The 18,887-nt window shown below is 44.5% G+C and overlaps 2 protein-coding genes across 5 annotated transcripts; both read left to right on the top strand.

Annotated features, from left to right (window-relative positions):
• The first annotated feature begins 2,072 nt into the window (after positions 1-2,072).
• On the top strand, positions 2,073-7,489 carry commd1 (copper metabolism (Murr1) domain containing 1). 4 transcript variants are annotated; one of them, XM_061066307.1, is made up of 3 exons: positions 2,073-2,263; positions 4,385-4,675; positions 6,647-7,489. In XM_061066307.1, the coding sequence occupies exons 1-3, from the start codon at positions 2,096-2,098 to the stop codon at positions 6,752-6,754; spliced, it is 567 nt and encodes a 188-aa protein (XP_060922290.1). In that variant the 5' UTR covers positions 2,073-2,095; the 3' UTR covers positions 6,755-7,489. The 4 variants fall into 4 exon arrangements, with proteins under 4 accessions (XP_060922290.1, XP_060922298.1, XP_060922315.1 ...); XM_061066315.1 differs by lacking the exon at positions 2,073-2,263 and adding an exon at positions 2,361-2,395; XM_061066332.1 differs by lacking the exon at positions 2,073-2,263 and adding an exon at positions 3,241-3,278.
• A 2,976-nt stretch (positions 7,490-10,465) lies between these two features.
• LOC132995885 (N-acetyllactosaminide beta-1,3-N-acetylglucosaminyltransferase 2-like) lies at positions 10,466-12,197 on the top strand. The gene is made up of 2 exons (XM_061066123.1): positions 10,466-10,518; positions 10,895-12,197. Exon 2 carries the CDS (start codon positions 10,895-10,897, stop codon positions 12,092-12,094), a length of 1,200 nt encoding a protein of 399 aa, XP_060922106.1. The 5' UTR covers positions 10,466-10,518; the 3' UTR covers positions 12,095-12,197.
• The last annotated feature ends 6,690 nt before the right edge of the window (positions 12,198-18,887 follow it).

Below are 18,887 nucleotides of genomic sequence, written 5' to 3'. Positions count from 1 at the left end.
TTCGTGTTTGATGTGACACAGGGAAGGAAACAGGAAGTTTGAGGTCCGGAAATGACGTCGTAGGGAAATGATGTCGTTCGCGGACCAATCACAGCCAAGAGCTGTCCGTGGGCTCTCCGACATGAAGACGGACAGTTAGAAAAATCAGAGGTGTACGAAAAGCTCTCCGAGGCGCTCGGAGAGCTTTTCATGACGGATAGGGCGGTCTTATCTGTCCGTTTAAGAAAAGACGTAAAAGCATAAATTGGCCTTTAGAGTTAAAGTTAAGATAAGGGTTAGAGTTAAAGTTAAGGTAAGGGTGAGAGTTAAAGTTAAGGTAAGGGTTAGAGTTAAAGTTAAGGTAAGGGTTAGAGTTAAAGTTAGCTGCAACATGACACTTCACCACTAGATGTCACTACATTTTACGTGTGTGTGTGTGTGTGTGTGTTTAAATTTAACATTTACATTTAAATTTAACATTTAGATTAAACATTTAGATTTAAATTTAGATTTAACATTTATATTTAGATTTAACATTTAGATTTAACATTTATATTTAGATTCAGATTTAACATTTAGATTTAAATTTAACAATTAGATTTAAATTTAACATTTATATTTAACATTTATATTTAAATTTAAATTTAACATTTATATTTATATTTAACATTTAGATTTAAATTTAACATTTAGATTTAGATTTAACATTTAGATTTAGATTTAGCATTTAGATTTAACATTTAACATTTAAGTGTTACATTTAACATTTGGATTTAAATATTTAAAATATCTCCAAGTTGACAAATATTGTTGTAAATGTGCAAAAAAGTGACTCTCAAAAATTCACACCAGTTTTTTAAACATGGTTTGAAGCTAAATGTGACAAAATGTTGCTGTTATTTTCAGCGTGAGCTGCTTGACAAACGGCACCCCATATCAGTATGTCTCCATGTGTGTAGAACCACATTCTGTGTAGATGTTTGTTTATGATCTTAAAGTTCCTGGATTCACCTCACAAATTGATTTAGTTCAACACAAAGTTCAACACATTGAAATCACTTTGAGTTTAAAATCAGAGTTTTGTCTTTGACACAAAAGATCAAAACTCTGGAGTTGAAAATGGGACGTTTTCATTTCTGCATCAGGTGCATCAGGTGGTGGTTTTTCTACTTTTGACCCACAGGTGGCGCTGCAGTATAACAGCAGCACATCCCAGTCAAAGCTTTATATCTTCAGTCTTTATATTCAGTCTATGAGTCAAACACATGGATCATTTCCTCTGAGACAAACCAGATGTTACGAGAAGAAAAACATCTCAGAGAGAAAAGTTCTGTTTCTACTTGTCTCTGCTTTAATGGGGGGAGGAGCAGATTGGGCTGAATGTGTGGCCCTCACATCGTGACTGTTAGTAACCTTTGCTGCTTGGTGTGAATCTTGAAGTTGGTTAAAATATGTGTGCGTCACATAGCTGTTCAATCTTGCACCTGTCTGATCATGCCTGTTGTAGGAACTTTGAATCTGTGACATTCAATACACTGTACTTTCACTTGTTCTCATGTATAACTTTTTTTTTAGATTGCGCATGCTTACTGAAGACTCACAAGGCGTCAGCCGACACAAAACCGAACCTGGGCATGAGTGCTCATAGCTATGCTGTTTACTTTTCATTGCTTCTTAATAAATACTTGATTGAACCAAACCGGCTCTTCTCATATTTAGGATAAAAGAACACGACAATATATATAACTATGGATCTATAGCTGTACATGTATGTAGATATATCTCTTTATATATATATTTATATAAACTGTATGTATATAAGATAATAAGATGGCAGCGTCCTCTGGCCACATGGTGGTGCTCTGTCTGTGTGGATCATGTGATTGTTCTGGTTGTGAACTACTCACCAGATTACAGGTTATGTAATTCATTCTCACATGAAGAAACAAACTCTTCTCAGTGACGTCAGCCCTCGTTCCACTTCATTCACTGCTCGCGGTGGAAAAAAACATTAAAGTTCAGTGATACGGAGAAACTACAACTCCCAGGGTGCCGTTCGCGCCCGTGACTTGGCCCGTGTGGGTCATGTGAGCGGGTCATGTGACCGGGCTGAAACATGGCGGACGCAGCGAAGGCTCTCAGCGGTTTGTTGAGCGGAATCGCTCAGAACGTTTATCATGAGAAAGAAGAGATGACGGAGGATCTGCTGAGGAGGGAACTGTTCCCAGATCTGTCCGAGGAGCAGTTCAGAGTCCTGTTCGACAAGATGAGAGGCCTGCTGAAGGTACTGCTACATGCTACATGCTACACACAGGCTACATGCTACACACAACATGCTACACACTACAGTACACATGCTACACGCTACACACAGGAGTTCAGACTCCTGTTCAACAAGATGAGGGGCCTGCTGAAGGTACTGCTACATGCTACAGGCTACATGCTACAGGCTACACACAGGCTACATGCTACATGCTACACACAGGCTACATGCTACACACAGGCTACATGCTACATGCTACACACAGGCTACACACAGGCTACATGCTACATGCTACACACAGACTACATGCTACACACAGGCTACACACAGGCTACATGCTACATGCTACACACATGCTACACACAGGCTACATGCTACATGGTACACACAGACTACATGCTACACACAGGCTACATGCTACACACAGACTACATGCTACACACAGACTACATGCTACACACAGGCTACATGCTACATGCTACACACAGGCTACATGCTACACACAGACTACATGCTACACACAGGCTACACACAGGCTACATGCTACATGCTACACACATGCTACATGCTACACACAGGCTACATGCTACATGGTACACACAGACTACATGCTACACACAGGCTACATGCTACATACTGTTACACACTACACACAACATGCTACACACTACAGTATACATGCTACACGCTACACACAGGAGTTCAGACTCCTGTTCGACAAGATGCGAGGCCTGCTGAAGGTACTGCTTCATGCTACATGCTACACACAGGCTACATGCTACACACTACACACTACAGTATACATGCTACACACAGGCTACACACAGGAGTTCAGACTCCTGTTCGACAAGATGCGAGGCCTGCTGAAGGTACTGCTACATGCTACATGCTACACACAGGCTACATGCTACACACAGGCTACATGCTACATACTGTTACACACTACACACAACATGCTACACACTACAGTATACATGCTTCACGCTACACACAGGAGTTCAGACTCCTGTTCGACAAGATGCGAGGCCTGCTGAAGGTACTGCTACACACAGGCTACATGCTACACACAGGCTACATGCTACACACAGGCTACATGCTACACACATGCTACACAGGCTACATGCTACACACAGGCTACATGCTACATACTGCTACACATTACACACTACACACTACACGCTACATGCTACACACTACACACTAAAGTACTTGAAAGCCACACTTGAGTAAAAGTACAGATAACTTACCTGAAAGTGACTCCGGTAAAAGTAAAAGTCACCTGTAAGCAAATGACTTGAGTCAAAGTCTTAAAGTCGCTCATATTAAATGTACTTAAGTATCAAAAGTAAAAGTACAAGTACCAAATTAAAAATGTAAAGTTCTTTTTATTGTCTATACAGACACAAAACAACCCCAAGTTGTTCTCTTCAGGCTTTATTTCCACTGACTGAAAAATAAAAATATCCACCTGCTCTAGTCCATTACTATTTGAACCCCAGATGCTGAGGTTCAAATAGTAATGGACTAGAGCAAGTGTATTCAACTCATATTAAAGAGGTCCAGTTAGAGTTAATGTCTTTAAGAAAATGTCTGGAAGATCATAATGTCTAACTATTTAGTGTGATATATAAGTAGCTTGGTAGTTGTATCAACATCTGTACTCACTACTTGTCTGTCAAATCAAATGAATTCAGTACGATTCAAAACTTTTTGACAATATTTATTGTCATGTTACATAGAACTGGACAGATATGTATGATTGCAGATATGTATAATGTTCTCTCATTAACTAAATACAAGTATTTGTACCTTGTTAGTTCCCACCACTGCATTATACACACTACATACCACATGCTACATGCTACATGCTACATATAGGAGTTCAGGGTCCTATTCAACAAGATGAGAGGCCTGCTGAAGGTACTGCTACACACATGCTACATACGACACTACGTGCTACACACTACATGCTACACACTAAACGATACATGCTACATAAACAAGTCACACTTCACACTCTACATACACATATTATACATCTACACGTATTCAAAACGAACATGAAAACAGACTCAGTTCATGGAAACTGAAGAGGATTGAATCTGTGCTGGTCTGATAATAAACTTCCTCCTCATCTCTCAGTCTATTGCCACAGCTGACATGGACCACGCCCAGCTGGAGGCCTTCCTCACCGCTCAGACCAGGAGGCAGGGCAGCGGGGGGGTGACCCCCGAACAGGCCGCCGCCCTCTCTCGCTTCTGGAAGAGCCAGCGAGTCCGCGTGAGGGAGAGCTTACTGGCTCAGAGCCGCTGGGAGCCCGGCCTCAGGGGCCTCTCCTGGAGAGTGGACCTCCAGGCTGCAGCCGGCCGGGCCGACGCTGCCCACAGCGGCCCGGTGGCTCTGGTGGAGCTGCAACTGGGCCGAGCTGGACAGGTGAGACCTCAGTGCTCTGCTGGCTGCAGCATGTTGATGCAGCAGTGCCTTGCTCAGGAGAACATCGGCAGCAAATAGAGTGGCTTACAAAGCGACTAAAACCTGACTGAAAACATAACATACACAAAGTGTTCTAACGTGGTTTCACCCAGTTTGCAAGTCAAATAGAAACCTGATAAAGATTCTAATGTAAGTATTGTGCGACTGTCGACCTTTTGTTGTTTACAAATCCATAAACTGTAAAGCAGGGCTCTTCAATTAGTTTGGAGCTGGGGCCGGTTCTTGAAACTGAGGCAAAGTCAGGGGCCGGAGGATATGAGTGATCACGGTAACAAGAAATTACAACAACATACTGAAGGAGTCAATATATTTTATTTTGTAAAAGCTTTACAACATAGGCCCAAGGATTCAAAAATCAAACCAGGTGAGCAATAACCACGCCATATGAACAGACTATTGGAGAAATGCAATTAACTAACAAAAACATGCACTTCATTGTACAAAGCTGTAGCAACACAACTCTACTGGTCATTATCCTCAATACTTAGGATTAAGATCAGATATTGTAGATGGACTTCATCTTTCCTCCAGGCCTGCGTGGGATTGGTGTGAGAGTAGTAGTAGTAGTAGTAGTAGTAGTAGTAGTAGAGTAGTAGTGGTGGTAGTAGTAGTAGTAGTAGTAGTAGTAGTAGTGGTAGTAGTAGTGGTGGTAGTAGTAGTGGTGGTAGTGGTGGTAGTAGTAGTTGTAGTAGTAGTAGTAGAGTAGTAGTGGTGGTAGTAGTAGTGGTAGAAGTAGTGGTAGTAGTAGTAGTAGAAGTAGTAGTAGAGTAGTAGTTGTAGTAGTAGTAGTAGTGGTAGTAGTAGTAGTAGTGGTAGTAGTAGTGGTGGTAGTAGTAGTAGTGGTAGTAGTAGTAGAGTAGTAGTGGTGGTAGTAGTAGTGGTAGTAGAAGTAGTAGTAGAGTAGTAGTGGTGGTAGTAGTAGTGGTAGTAGTAGTAGAGTACTAGTGGTAGAGTAGTAGTAGTAGTAGTAGTAGTAGTAGAGTAGTAGAGTAGTAGCGTAGTAGTAGTAGTGGTAGTAGTAGTAGTAGTAGTGGTAGTAGAGTAGTAGTAGTAGAGTAGTAGTAGTAGTAGTAGTAATAGTAGTAGTAGTAGGACCTCTCGTCTGGTGTTCACTGTCCAGATGCACATCTGAGGGAGAGTGTGTGAGTGCTGTTCAGGTATTACTCACGTCGGGGGGGCAAAAATCAAGTCCCCATAAATTATTAGATGTTATTTTTTTTTTTGCCTTCTGCACACGATATGTTAGGAACACTTTACGGGGAATTATTTTCAGATTTTGTACAGGCTGGGTTGTGGTTCTGCAGAGAAGCTGCTGAGGGTCGGACGTGTTCTCGGTGTTTCTCTCTGTGTGTTGCTGTGACACGTCTTCTGTAGTGGCCGTTCCACTCCGTTCCAATATGACGGCCACTTGATTTTGTCTGAGGGAGTATTTCTTACAGCTGACTCGTGTCCAAATACTAACCAGGCCCGACCCTGCGTGATAACCCACTGTTCCACGAATACAGGAGGCGGGTAAATCTTGAAGTGATGTATTTTATTTTCCTTTTCAGCACTGATATTAACCATCACTTTCCCGTCATCTTCACGTTAATGTCACTCAACATTTCACGCACGTTTCACATAAAAGTCACGGTCAAAACTAGTTTGAGTCGACTCCTTCAGGCTCCTTAAACTCACCGATCTTCTTGTGCGTCACTAAACCAGCCCCGCTGGCTCACCACCCACCTGATATCAAGAGCCGCCTTACGGCTTCATGAAACTGTTGCAAAAAACACAAACAGTGCTCAACTGTACAAAACTTAAACTACAAACCTGGATAATATAAGAAATTATAAACCAACATAAATATTTAACTATACACACACATACTGCATAATGGCTCTTACATCTTCCCTCTCCTCCCTCTCTCAGGACTCTGAGTTTGTTTGTCTGGAGTTTGATGAAGCCAGAGTCAACCAGATGCTGAAGAAGATGGCCGACGTTCAGGAGAGCGTGGACCGGATCGTTCAGCACACCTGAGTGAGACGGTGTGGGACTCTCTCTCTTTCTCTCTCTCTCTCTCGCTCTCTCTTTCTCTCTCGTCCGGTTGGATCTGATACCGCTTTCGCCCCTGCCGACTAAACAACTACATATATATTTAAAGCCCAGCCCTGTTCCTGATTGGTTCTTATCAGCAACAACTCGACCACCAGCGGGAACTGGAAAGCGACGCTGACACGGGACTCACATCTCAGTGTTGCGTTAAGGCAGTGGGCGTGGCGCTTGGCAGTGGGCGTGGCGCTTGGCGTCGGCGTGATCATCAAAACGACATCTATCACGTTCTTTGTGCTCAGGACTCACTCAAAGGAGCCGTCCTAACTAACGTGCCATGCTAGCTGTCAACGCTAAAGAGAAGAAACGGGAAAATGAAATCCACGACCAGATGAACACACACCAGCTGACGATGGGATTTGATTGTCGCGTCAGTTTTTTGCTGAAATTCAAACGGGCAGGAGGTTTGTGTTCGACCTTCATAACCCGTTCAAATTTGAAATGTCCTGTGTAGAATCCAGTGCCTGAGGTCTTTGTGTCCTGATCCAGCAGGGGGCGCTCACTGTCAGCTTGTCCTCCTGCTGGTTGATGACATGAGGTTTGAATTCAAGTGTCTGCTGGAGCAGTTCTATTGTTTGAACAGAGATGTCATCGTTAATGATAATTAATTCTGAAACATGGTCTGATGTAATATTAATGAATAAATCTACATGTTCAACATAATTGTTTTTTTTTAATTACTTTAAACTTATTGTCAATTTTCTTGACATGGTTTTAAACTTGAAGAATAATTAATAGAATATCTCAGTAGAGCTCATACCTCCGCAAAATAGTCCCTGCACCAAATCACACACTCAGATATCAGACAGATTTATTATTATTCGTTTTTAATCCAGATCTATTCTCTCAGAAATAAGTGAAAATGGAGAAAAAATATATATTTTAAAGAAAGATCTTTCCCCCCCCGATCTGGATCCACAGGTCTTCCCTGATCCAGACCACCAGTGTTTTTACATAATCCTGTTTTACATAAAGAAAAACCAACCAGAGATTAAGAGATAAATATCAAAACAACAGTCCAACAAATCTACCCAAAGATTTAATTCAGGGATAAATCGTTTGATGACGTTTCATCTCGTTTGGTCTCATTTCTAAATTAAATTCCTAAATTGGCAGCAGTGATCCGCTGCTCGGGGACCAATCAGAGTTAGAGGATGAGATGAGGGGGAAGCCGGAGGGGTCAGAGGTCAAACATCCATCACTTCCATCAGTCTGAGCTGCAGCTGCTTTCACTGATTCCCTCTATGATCCCAAGTTTGTTGCTTCATGTCAGAATCAGCTCTGGAGACGACGTGTTCCCGTCACATGACCTCACATCCACATGTTATGACCTCAGAACACACGCATGTATAAAGTTCTTTATGGTTGATCATCTTTGTTCTGACCCTCATGTTCTTCTGCGCCGCTTCGAACACCGGTGGAAATAAACGTTTATATAAAACTGCATGTAAGCCCTTATATATAACCATACAACTGAATATAAAACTTTAAATAGACTAAATAAAGAACTGTAAGTAAACCCTAATGTGGACCCTGAATACAAACTTATATAAGTAAACAAGCCTGTAATTAATGCAGTATACTATATGCTTGTAAAACCCTGTATATAATTGTGTAAACAAAACTACATTCAAAACTATAATTTTATCTAATAAAATCTGTATTTAAAATGATAAACATGCCAATTTATAAACTGTATTTAGACATATATAAAAAAGTGATTAAAAACTTATGAAAACTGGGTAAACTATATCAATCTGTAACTAACCTTATATATAAACCATGAAACTAAATATAGAACTGTAAGTAAACCCTAATGTGGACCCTGAATACAAACTTATATATATATAAGTAAACAAGCCTGTATTTAATGCAGTATATATGCTTATACAACCCTGTATATAATTGTGTAAACAAAACTACATTTAAAACTATAAACCATACAACTTTAAACTATTATTTAAAACAGTATTAAATCTGTATTTAAAATGATATACATGCTAATTTATAAACTCTATTTCGACATATATGTAAACTATATAAATCTGTAACTAACCTTATGTATAAACCATGAAACTGAATGTAAACCTTAATATACACCTGTATATAAATCTGTATAATCTTGTTGAACCCGGGTTTGGAGTCAATGGTCAAACATTAACAACAAAGCAGTTATTATCTGTTTGGTTATTGATGGTGAGCGAATCCAACACACCACTTCCGGGGGGGAGGAGTCAGTTTGTGTGCGAGGACGAGACTTTATATCTGAGCTGATGATTGACGCACACTCAGGTTTCACTGGGTCCAGGGTTAGTTTTTCATATAATAACAGATTTTAATGAGGATTACCGGGCGTCCAGGGCCGCAACCAAAACCTCCAGGTACCAGAAGGCCCCCCCACCCCCACCCCCCGAAGGATGAGGAAGGCCGTTGATCCGCTCTGAACTTCACCGCCTGGACTCGTCTGACAGGTTTGTGTCGGACAATAAAGTGATGACAACTTATCTCTGTGTTAATGCACAGAAAACACAAACCTCCACAACAGCAGCTGGAATGGAATCATCTGTGAGCTTAATGTTGTGTATCACATTATAAAGAATAACATTAACCTGGAGACCTGGACGAGAACAGCAGCAAACTAGTTTTAACACTAAAATAATGAACAGATTAATAAATGGTCAAATAAATCAGCTTTAAACTCGTCAGAACAAACATTTCTCTGGAACAACCTAACTGAAAGTGTTGATATTTAGTTTATATTATATTGTTCCGTTATTTGACTTTGAATTTATCTGTTTTATTATTTGGTAAATCCATTAAGTAAGTTGACATCACATTTATCATCTCCAGATTATTTTGCTTTAAATTCCCTTCGAGAGCTGTAGATAAACGTCGGCTCTGCAGGTGAAGACGTGGACGCACCTGAGCTGTAAAAACAACTCAATAAATAAGGCGATAAATCCGATCACGTGAACTCTTCCCTGTGAGTTGTTCTGCTTCCGTGTGTAAAGTCCACGTCAGTCAGCAGGTTTACAGCTCAGTTCACCGACACCACTCCCTCAAAGACGCAACAGGCCTCGGAACAAAATGTGAAAACAACGTGAGGCAACACAAACAGAACACAGAACGCTGTTGGGACATTGTGTACACAAGAGTGGGACGGACACACAACCCCCAAAACACAAGTCCACTGGGTGTCACTGGCGCGGTGGTGCAGAGGTTAGCATCGGTACCTCACAGCAGGAAGGTTCTGGGTTCGAATTAATGATTGTAAATAAAAGTGTACGACACGACAGCTCGTTTGAGTGAAGCCAAATCATCTTGATCGCCCCCTTGTGGCTGGTGGTCATAACACGTCTCCTCCATGCTGGCGTATGTAGATGCTAAATAAATTCAGACAATATTTACTCATCGGGACAAAAAAATCCCGACACGCCCATGTGAGATGAGATAATAGTTACAGTAATACTGCAGAATGATGAATATGGATTAATTATAATATAATAAAAACCTCTCGTTAAAGTCTTCAGCATTGATTCAGCCCAAAACTATTTCTGTTTCAGTGTCATTTTGTTTAATTACAGATGAATCAACAAACAACAACAACAACAACAACCGTCCTGGAGCTCGTCCCTGTGAAGCCAGGTGCATTCTGGGCCTTCACCCGACTCCACTGATCAGTCAACACTCAGGTATGAAATGTGTTGGAAACTATAAAAATAAACTTTATTTACAAAGCACCGTTTAAAAACAGCAGCCGTGGAATCTCCTCGTGTTTTGTCTTCTACGTGTCCGGCTCCTCTTCTTCATCCTGAGATCTTCTTCAGTTTCACGTCTCGTGTTAGAAACCTCGTCCACACGTCCACTCGCTCTCTGAGAAGCTTCCACACATGTTCCTGCTGGTTCCTCTCATGGACTCTGACATGTTACACACATTTCACCAGGAGGCTGCAGGAGAAGATCCAGAACATGTCCATGCCTCCATGTTTCCAAATGTTCCTCTCCTCTGATGCTGTGGATTCTGATCTGTTTGTTGTTGATTGTCCGAATCTCTCGTCCTGTGTCTAGATGCAGAGGGGTGGTGGGGGGGCCAACATGCCTTCGGCCTTCAGGAAAGCGCAGGTTCTCTACGTGATGATGATGCTCAACGTCTTTGTCTGCGTCCTAATGAGCGTGTGGTGGAACCGGGGCCACCACAGGAGCGGCCCCCGAGGGGTTCACGTCCCGACCGAGAGGTTCTGGCACCAACAGGAAGCGAGAGAATCCTTCTGGAACACGGAGCAGCGGCGCCTGGACCTCATCTACAACCTCACCGAGCTGCCGCAGAGGTCAAATGACACCAGACCGCTCGACCCCTCGGACTCGGAGTACAGAGTCACCGCTAACATCTCGGACTTCAACGCCCTGCCGCAGAGATTCCAGGACTTTCTTCTGCACATGCGCCGCAGGAAGTACCCCATGCTGATTAACCAGCCCCATGTCTGCGATGGAAGCCCCTTCCTGCTGCTGGCCGTCAAGTCGCTGGCGCCACACTTCGACCGCCGGCAGGCTATCCGTGAAACATGGGGACGAGCCGGCGTCTCAGCCAATCGTACAGTGGCGACCGTGTTTCTGCTCGGCAACACCGTGACAACCGATCACATCCCAGACCTGCAGCCGATGCTGAGCTACGAGGCGCAACTCCACCAGGACCTGCTCCAGTGGGACTACAGGGACACCTTCTTCAACCTCACCCTGAAGGAGATCCTCTTCCTGGAGTGGTTCAAACAAAACTGTCCCCAGGCGCAGTACATCCTCAAGGGGGACGACGACGTCTTGGTGAACACGGTGCGAATCCTCGACCTCCTGGAAGGTCTGCCGGAGAACAAGACCAGGGATTTGTTCACAGGGAACGTCATCAGTAACGCCAGCCCAATGAGAGACAGGAAGCTGAAGTACTTCATCCCCGAGAGTGTGTTTGTGGGGCAGTACCCGCCGTACGCGGGGGGGGGAGGGTATGTGTACTCTGGGGATTTAGCGCTTCGCCTCCACAGCGTATCCCAGCAGGTGGTCTTGTATCCCATCGATGACGTCTACACGGGAATGTGTCTGTGGAAACTGGGTCTGGCTCCTGAGAAAAACTCTGACTTCAAGACGTTTGACATCGAGGACGATCAGCGGGACGACCCCTGCGTCTACAGGAGCCTGATGCTGGTCCACAGCCGCACGCCACAGGAGATCCTGCAGATCTGGTCCTGGATTGTCGGACCTGAGCCTGAGTGTCAGTGAACTCCTTCAACCAGCGTCTGCACTGTGGACCAAGTCATCACGTTTTAAAAATGCAACTTCGTAAGTGATTTTGATCCTGAGAACCAAATAAAACCTGTTTTAAAGATTGGTATAATTTATTAGCTTCTATTTTCAAGTGGACTTCAAGACAGACCCCTGATGACAGACCCCTGAAGACAGACCCCTGATGACAGACCCCTGAAGACAGACCCCTGAAGACAGACCCCTGATGACAGACCCCTGAAGACAGACCCCCGAATGACGTGTTTTCTAATGAACATTAAACTCGACTCAGTTTTTTAGACGGGAGTGAAAATGAAGAAACGCTATTTTTTCTGTCACCTGTTTTTCTTTTGTGTGTAAATAATGTTTTGATGAAAATCAAACAACAAACTATAGTATTGATTGTTTTGGTGTTTTTCTCTTGTTCATTTCTTTTCTATATATTGATATTATTCTATGTGTTGTCTCATGAAGCCATGCTGTACATGTACATAGAGGTTGGAAGTGATTCTTTACTGAAAGGAAGGTGGAAAAATGCACAACCAACTCAGATGTGGTTGAGTTGATTGTTTCTGTCTGAACCATGTAAATTAGATCTGGAGAAAGAGAATCAAATCAATTTGTAGATATTTAATAGTTTGTATGTTGTAATATCATTTTAGGATTTATTGTGTGTCTCTTCTGTTTTCCTAATTCTCCAGGTTTTGTACATATATGTGAATGTATCTGTTTTGATTTGGACACATGTAAATAAAATGATATTAAAGATTTAAGAGTTTATGTGATAGTGGAAGAAGACACTTTTTAAAATCAGATGTTTGACAGAAATACAAATGAACTTGTAGTGTTGAGCTGGGAGCGTTGTAAAACACAACAGTGACCTCTGCTGGACGAGTCCGATGCAAACAGCCAGAGTTCAGTCAATCACTGAGCTGATGAAAGTCAGCTGCTGAGAGCTGAGAGGAAACCACAGTGAGACTGAAGAGCATCACTTCCCTTCACCGTCTCACTGACACACAACCAAACATGAGCTTCCACACGTTCCTGCTGCTTGTGGCTGTGAGCTGGAGCCGCGGCGCTGCACAGGTGAGCTGGGACCTGGACTGGGACCTGAACTGGGACCTGAACTGGGACCTGAACTGGGACCTGAACTGGGACCTGAACTGGGACCCGAGGCCGAGCCGCTCCTCACCCTGTACCGGCTGCACTCTGAACCTCTGTGTGTGCTCTGCTTACAGGTGAACAGAGAAGAAGAAAACAAACCTCCAGGTGAGACTCGGGGTCATTTCATCTAAAGGTCAATGTGCGTTTCTACTGTTTGTTTCAGGTAAAAACCACAGAGGAAACGCAGCTGAACCTCAGGTTACTGCAACAGTTAGATAAAGATAATCTCACTTCTGCTTCTGAATACAATGAGCACTGAGGTGAAGATGAAATGATTGATTATTACTTTCACTGTATCTGAGTGCGAGTGCACGAGCAGGGCGAGAGAATCCGAATCCTACTGGGAAACTGAGAGATCTGGCTCTGGAATAAAGAACTGGTTCTAAAAAAAACACATAAAAAACATATTTTAATGTCCAGTGTGTAAGTTATAGGTGAAAATTAACTATTTAATATAAAATATCCCTGTTGATATTTTCTAAATTGTAGTTTCCTTTACCCTAGTTTGGGCCGTTTCTATTTGAATACTTTCTATTTACATCAGGAGCAGGTTCTACCGAGGCAGCCATGTTTCTAACAGTCGTCCAAACTGGACAAACCTTTCTGTGTTTCTATGACAACTGAAGCTACCACAGGTGCTGGTGAGGTGGGGGGTGTTCCGCTGCAACATTGATTGATTGATTGAATATTTATTTAAGCCTCGGAAGACACATTGAGGGATAAGACCCTCATTTTCAATGGTGCCGAGGGTACAATAAAAAGTTGATACATTAAAAGTTAATACATTGAATAAATAGGAATGAAATAAATATGCATATATATATATATACACAGTAATACAAGGTATAACATAACATGACGTTCCACCACTAGATGTCACTAAATCCTACACACTAAACCTTTAATGGAAATTGTGAGAAGAATGAATTTAGTAATTTTCATTCCTCAAGTTCCTTTGAATAACCTTAAAAACCTGATCAGTTTAAAGTCGACACTTTGACTCTTTTCTAACGTGTTGAAATGCTCCCGTGGTCACGTGTTGTTCACACACCTGCACTGATGAGCTGAACCTCACGAGGTGGTTTCTCTGAAGTTGCTGCGTCTCTTCTCAGACGGACACCGAGGTCATGGCGACGCCTTCTTCGCCCTGCAGAGCTGCCACCAGCTGCTGAGCAGCGACAGCGGTGAGTTCTTCTCGCCGGACTACCTGTGCTCCAACCCGTCTCTGTGGTGCAACTGGACCATCCAGGTGCATCCTGGGAAGAGGATTCATCTCCACTTGGAGGACTTGACCCCCGACGACGTCTGCCACCTCAAACAGGACCAGGTCCACGTGGACGAGCCCCTCGGCCGATTTGGGGTCCACAAGATCCTGCAGAAGTGCTGGCGTGAGGCCAAGTACACCACGACCTCCAACACCCTGAACGTGGTGCTGCTGATCGGCGCCTGGCCCGACGCGCCCTACCGCGGCTTCTACGGCCGCTTCCAGGCCTTTGGGCCGCCAGCGATCTACAACCCACAGGACGGGTTCCCGGTGGGAGACCAGACCTCAGGACCAGCTCTGGAACCGGTGGACCTCACTGACTCCGGATTGAATGGTGAGCAGCCGGAGCCCGATCTTCATCCATCACCAGTGAACATTGATCCATTGTATGATTATTATGATCAACACTCAGCCGTGACGGCCGAGCAGCTGTGGCAGCCCGAGGAGGCGGCGGACGCTGAGGTGGGTGAACACACAGACTGGAGTGGGACTCAAACCCTCAACTCCAGCGCTACTCATGGTTGGAAGTTTTGACTTGGTGATAAATCACATCCTCATCATCATCATGTTTTCTCAGGTGAGTGAAAACCTCCATCCATCCTTGGGAAACTACAGTCACATGTTCCCGTTAACAGCTGAACCCACAGCGCCAGCGTCCACTCAGGGGACGTCCCGACCAGGAAGAGAAGCTGCACCCCCCGCTCCCAGTCACTCAGACCCAGTCGACCCAGTGACTCCTCAGCAGCATCACGACCATCAGCTGAAACCCAACGATCGCATCCCAGCAGCAGTACGACGGAACGCGGAGGTAGCTTCAACCTTTCCTTCCACCGTTCCAGAAGAAGCTTCCACCGTTCCAGAAGAAGCTTCCACCGTTCCAGAAGAAGCTTCCACCGTTCCAGAAGAAGCTTCCACCGTTCCAGAAGAAGCTTCCACCGTTCCAGAAGAAGCTTCGACCGGTCCAGAGGATGAGAGTGGTTCCCACAGCCGGTCAGAAGAGGAGGAGTCTGCCGCTGGTTCAGAACCAGCTGCAGACAGTGGAACCAGACCCGAGGTCAGCGAGGCCTCAGACCAGCAACCCTCGGCCCCTGAGACCGAACAGACTCATCCTCACCCCAACGTGGTGGAGCCGCTGTCGGACCACAGAGGGAACGGTGAGTCAATTCAGCCGTGGCTACTTGGAACTGTGAAGACAAGGTCAAATGTTCTGTTAGATTTTCAGTCTCTGGTGGTCTTCATACTGGTGGTCTACAGACGGTCGCTGGTTACTGGGGAAACAAAAGAGTTTATTTCCGTGTTTCTAATCTGTTTGACTTTGTTACAGTGAAAGTGAGAAATCACTCGGCTGCTCCTCACCTTCCTGGTGGTGAGTGTCTCTGTCTTTTCACTGCGTCACATCCTCATCGACACAGAATCATCACACTCGGCTCCCAACTGACAAACAAAGATCTTTGGGTTTGAAAAGTTTTCTTAATATTGGGATAAAAACATTTAATTCAACCTGTGTAATGTTTCTATGTTTGAACAGAAGACAAATTTATTTTCAAGGTGTCAGCTTCGAACGGATTTACAGCTTTGCAACATTTGAAATCATTGTACTGTTGATTCTTTAATTTCAATTTTACTGTTGCTGAGATCATTGATTTTCACACATTACAACTTTTACTGAGATTCTATTACTGCCACTACTGGAGGAACTTAGTGCTTGGAACTAGAAATTACCAGTTTTTTTTTTTTTTTCGGAAAACAATTTGATTTTTGGAAAGAAATATTAAATTTTCCCCGGAGTGCGAAAAAGGCGGATTGATTTTCTGAGCTTATTTTCTTTGTTTGAAAGATCAGTTTTTGCACCTGTTGGTTATTCTAGTTTCAAACATGAGGTTACAGTAAGAGCCAGTCATACAATCTGAGCAGAAAGTGGAAATATCTTTAGAGGATTAAGGAGAAAAAGGTAAATAAAATGGAGGAAATATTACTTTGAATAATCAATTTTCAGTTTTAAAATCTGAGAAAATTGAATGTTAGTAAATTGTCTTATTTGACATGTGGTTATTCCCTCTTACTGCTTCACTTGAGAGCTTGTGCGAGTCCCAGTGCTGTTGCTCTCTCGCAGATCACCTGCTGGAAGTGGCCGTTGAGGTGAACTTCAGACAGGAAGTGGACGAGTCCTGGGACGGCGTGGCCGCGGCGCTGCTGCTGGCGGTGAAGACTCTGGTGAGCTGAAGGAAACAAAGCTTCATGTGTTCGTCATGTGGGAGAATGAAGGTCCAGCGTGTTCTACTTCCTGATGAACTGTGAATAAAGATGGACGACTCGTCTTCACTTCCTCCCGGCACCAGTCGACACGCCTCTCATTCCATTTGTTCTTCTGTGCAGATCAGCGAGCGGCTGGAACCTCTGCACACGTCCCTGTCGCCCAAAAGAATCAAGAGGTTGGTGTGTTGGACGGTTTGTGTTGCACATTACAACCACAGCTTTGTATATAACATTTCTATTTTGTATTATTAATAGTTTATGCTGCTCTGGAATATTCCTCAACCTTTTGAACGACGTCTTCATGAGCCAATAGAAGATGCTCGCTGGTCACAGAGATCTCGTGTGTGTGTCTGTGTGTGTTTGTGTGTAGGTTGAGTGCAGGAGTGTTGTTTATCCTGTGGCTGCAGACGCATCAGGCCCCGGGGAGGGAGCACGTGCACAGGGTGGTGGACGCCGCCATCCAGAACCTCGTCAACGCCACTCTGAGCCGCAGAGGAAACCACAGGACGGGCGTCATCATGTCCGTGTCGAGCGCAGGTGAAGCAGCGTCGCACACGTGAACCTGGAGAGAAGTGACACTGCAACTTTCTGCAGTTTGTTCAGTTTGACTCACTCCTGACAAGTTGTTGCCTACTTGCACAGCCCGTTACCTTTTAAATTTGACTTTACCTCCGTTAATCGTACTTGTTGCCCTGTTTGTAGGTTATGGCTTTCCGAACTTATGAAAACGAAGAAGTCTTTTGACTTTGAAACGGGAACAGGAAGTGTTGCAAATATATATATCTGTGACGTATTGAACAGATAAACATTGACGCTGGTGAAGGATCATTCTGTGTGTTCTGATGGAGGTGGAGGAAGTAGGCGGGGTCGATTCTCACATGGGCACAGAAATGATTTGTTTTTCTTCAAGTTCAACAACTGTGATATTTCCAAAGTCAGTGAGTAATCGTGGTAAATTATCATGATCACCATATATAGATATATGTGTTTTTAAACTAATGGAAACCAACATTTCCTTCAGCATCAACAACGTCTCTGAAACACTTCCTGTCTCTTTAAGCCCCTCCTCCTGGTAAAGCTGCTCTGATTGGCCAGTTGGTGAACTCTGTGGTGATCAATCACTCCGCTCTCGTTTTACCGAAGCTGCGTTCAGCTCGGACGAAGCATATTAAAATATTATTCTTTTACAATCAGCAGGTTGTGCGACGTGAGGAGCTCTCTCACCTGAACTAGCTTGTTCACGCTGATGTTCACTTTCCATCTCCAGTTGATTTAAAACCTGTGGGAAGTGAAGGATTGATTCCACTCACGTTTCAGTTGTGGTTGGTTTTGTGACGAGTGGAAAAGTGTTAAATTCTTGTGTTTAAACAGCAGGTGTGTGTGTGTGTGTGTGTGTGTTTGTGTTTCAGACGTGAACGAGTGTGGGACGCAGCTGATGCTGTGCGACGCTAACGCAGCGTGTGAGAACCGGTTCGGCTCGTACTCGTGCGCCTGCCGCCCTGGTTTCCTGGACCAGTCCGTCCCGGGACCTGGAGGACGCGTGTGTGTGGACGTGGCGCCTGCAGGTACTCGAGCTCCGATCAGCGCTTCGCTCCACCTCTGCCTCATGTGCTGACTTCCTGTTGCTGCTGTCTTGTTGAGGTTGCAGCCCCGGCCTGTCGGCGGAGACCAAAGGCGTGTACGTGCTCTTCTTCCTGCTCAGCTCTCTGATGCTGATGCTGCTGGCGGCCGCCGCCATGCTGTACCGCCGCCACCGCCGGGGCACCTTCCTGGTTCACTGCCGCAGCAGCAGCCTCTCTCCCCCCGACCCCAACAACAACCACCACCACCACCACCACCACGACGGCTACTCCTGCCCCAGCGACGCTGACATGCCGCCGCCCCCGCCGCCCCCCCGGGCCGCCCCCAGAGAGGGCTGGCCCCAGGTGAAGGAGCTCGGCCCCACCGTGGACCTGCCGCTGCTTCGCTTCAGCCCCCTGCTGCCGCCGGACGTCTCCCTGGAGCCACGGCACGGCGGGAAGACGTGATCCCAGCATCACGACTCCACTCGTTCAAATCTCTTTATGTTGTTTTCTTTCACTTTGAGTCTGATTCGCTGTAATCTGA

This window comes from Limanda limanda, chromosome 2 (assembly GCF_963576545.1).
Source record: "Limanda limanda chromosome 2, fLimLim1.1, whole genome shotgun sequence".
NCBI lineage: Eukaryota > Metazoa > Chordata > Actinopteri > Pleuronectiformes > Pleuronectidae > Limanda > Limanda limanda.
The sequence above is the reverse complement of the archived record's forward strand: the minus strand, read 5'-3'. Positions and strand labels throughout refer to the sequence as shown.

Bases quoted from the DNA above. Each gene is read 5' to 3' on its own strand.
- commd1 (XM_061066307.1), top strand. From the start codon at position 2,096: ATGGCGGACGCAGCGAAGGCTCTCAGCGGTTTGTTGAGCGGAATCGCT. The intron at 2,264-4,384 runs GTACTGCTACAT...CTCATCTCTCAG, and splicing joins AGATGAGAGGCCTGCTGAAG to TCTATTGCCACAGCTGACAT. The intron at 4,676-6,646 runs GTGAGACCTCAG...TCCCTCTCTCAG, and splicing joins AACTGGGCCGAGCTGGACAG to GACTCTGAGTTTGTTTGTCT.
- LOC132995885 (XM_061066123.1), top strand. From the start codon at position 10,895: ATGCAGAGGGGTGGTGGGGGGGCCAACATGCCTTCGGCCTTCAGGAAA.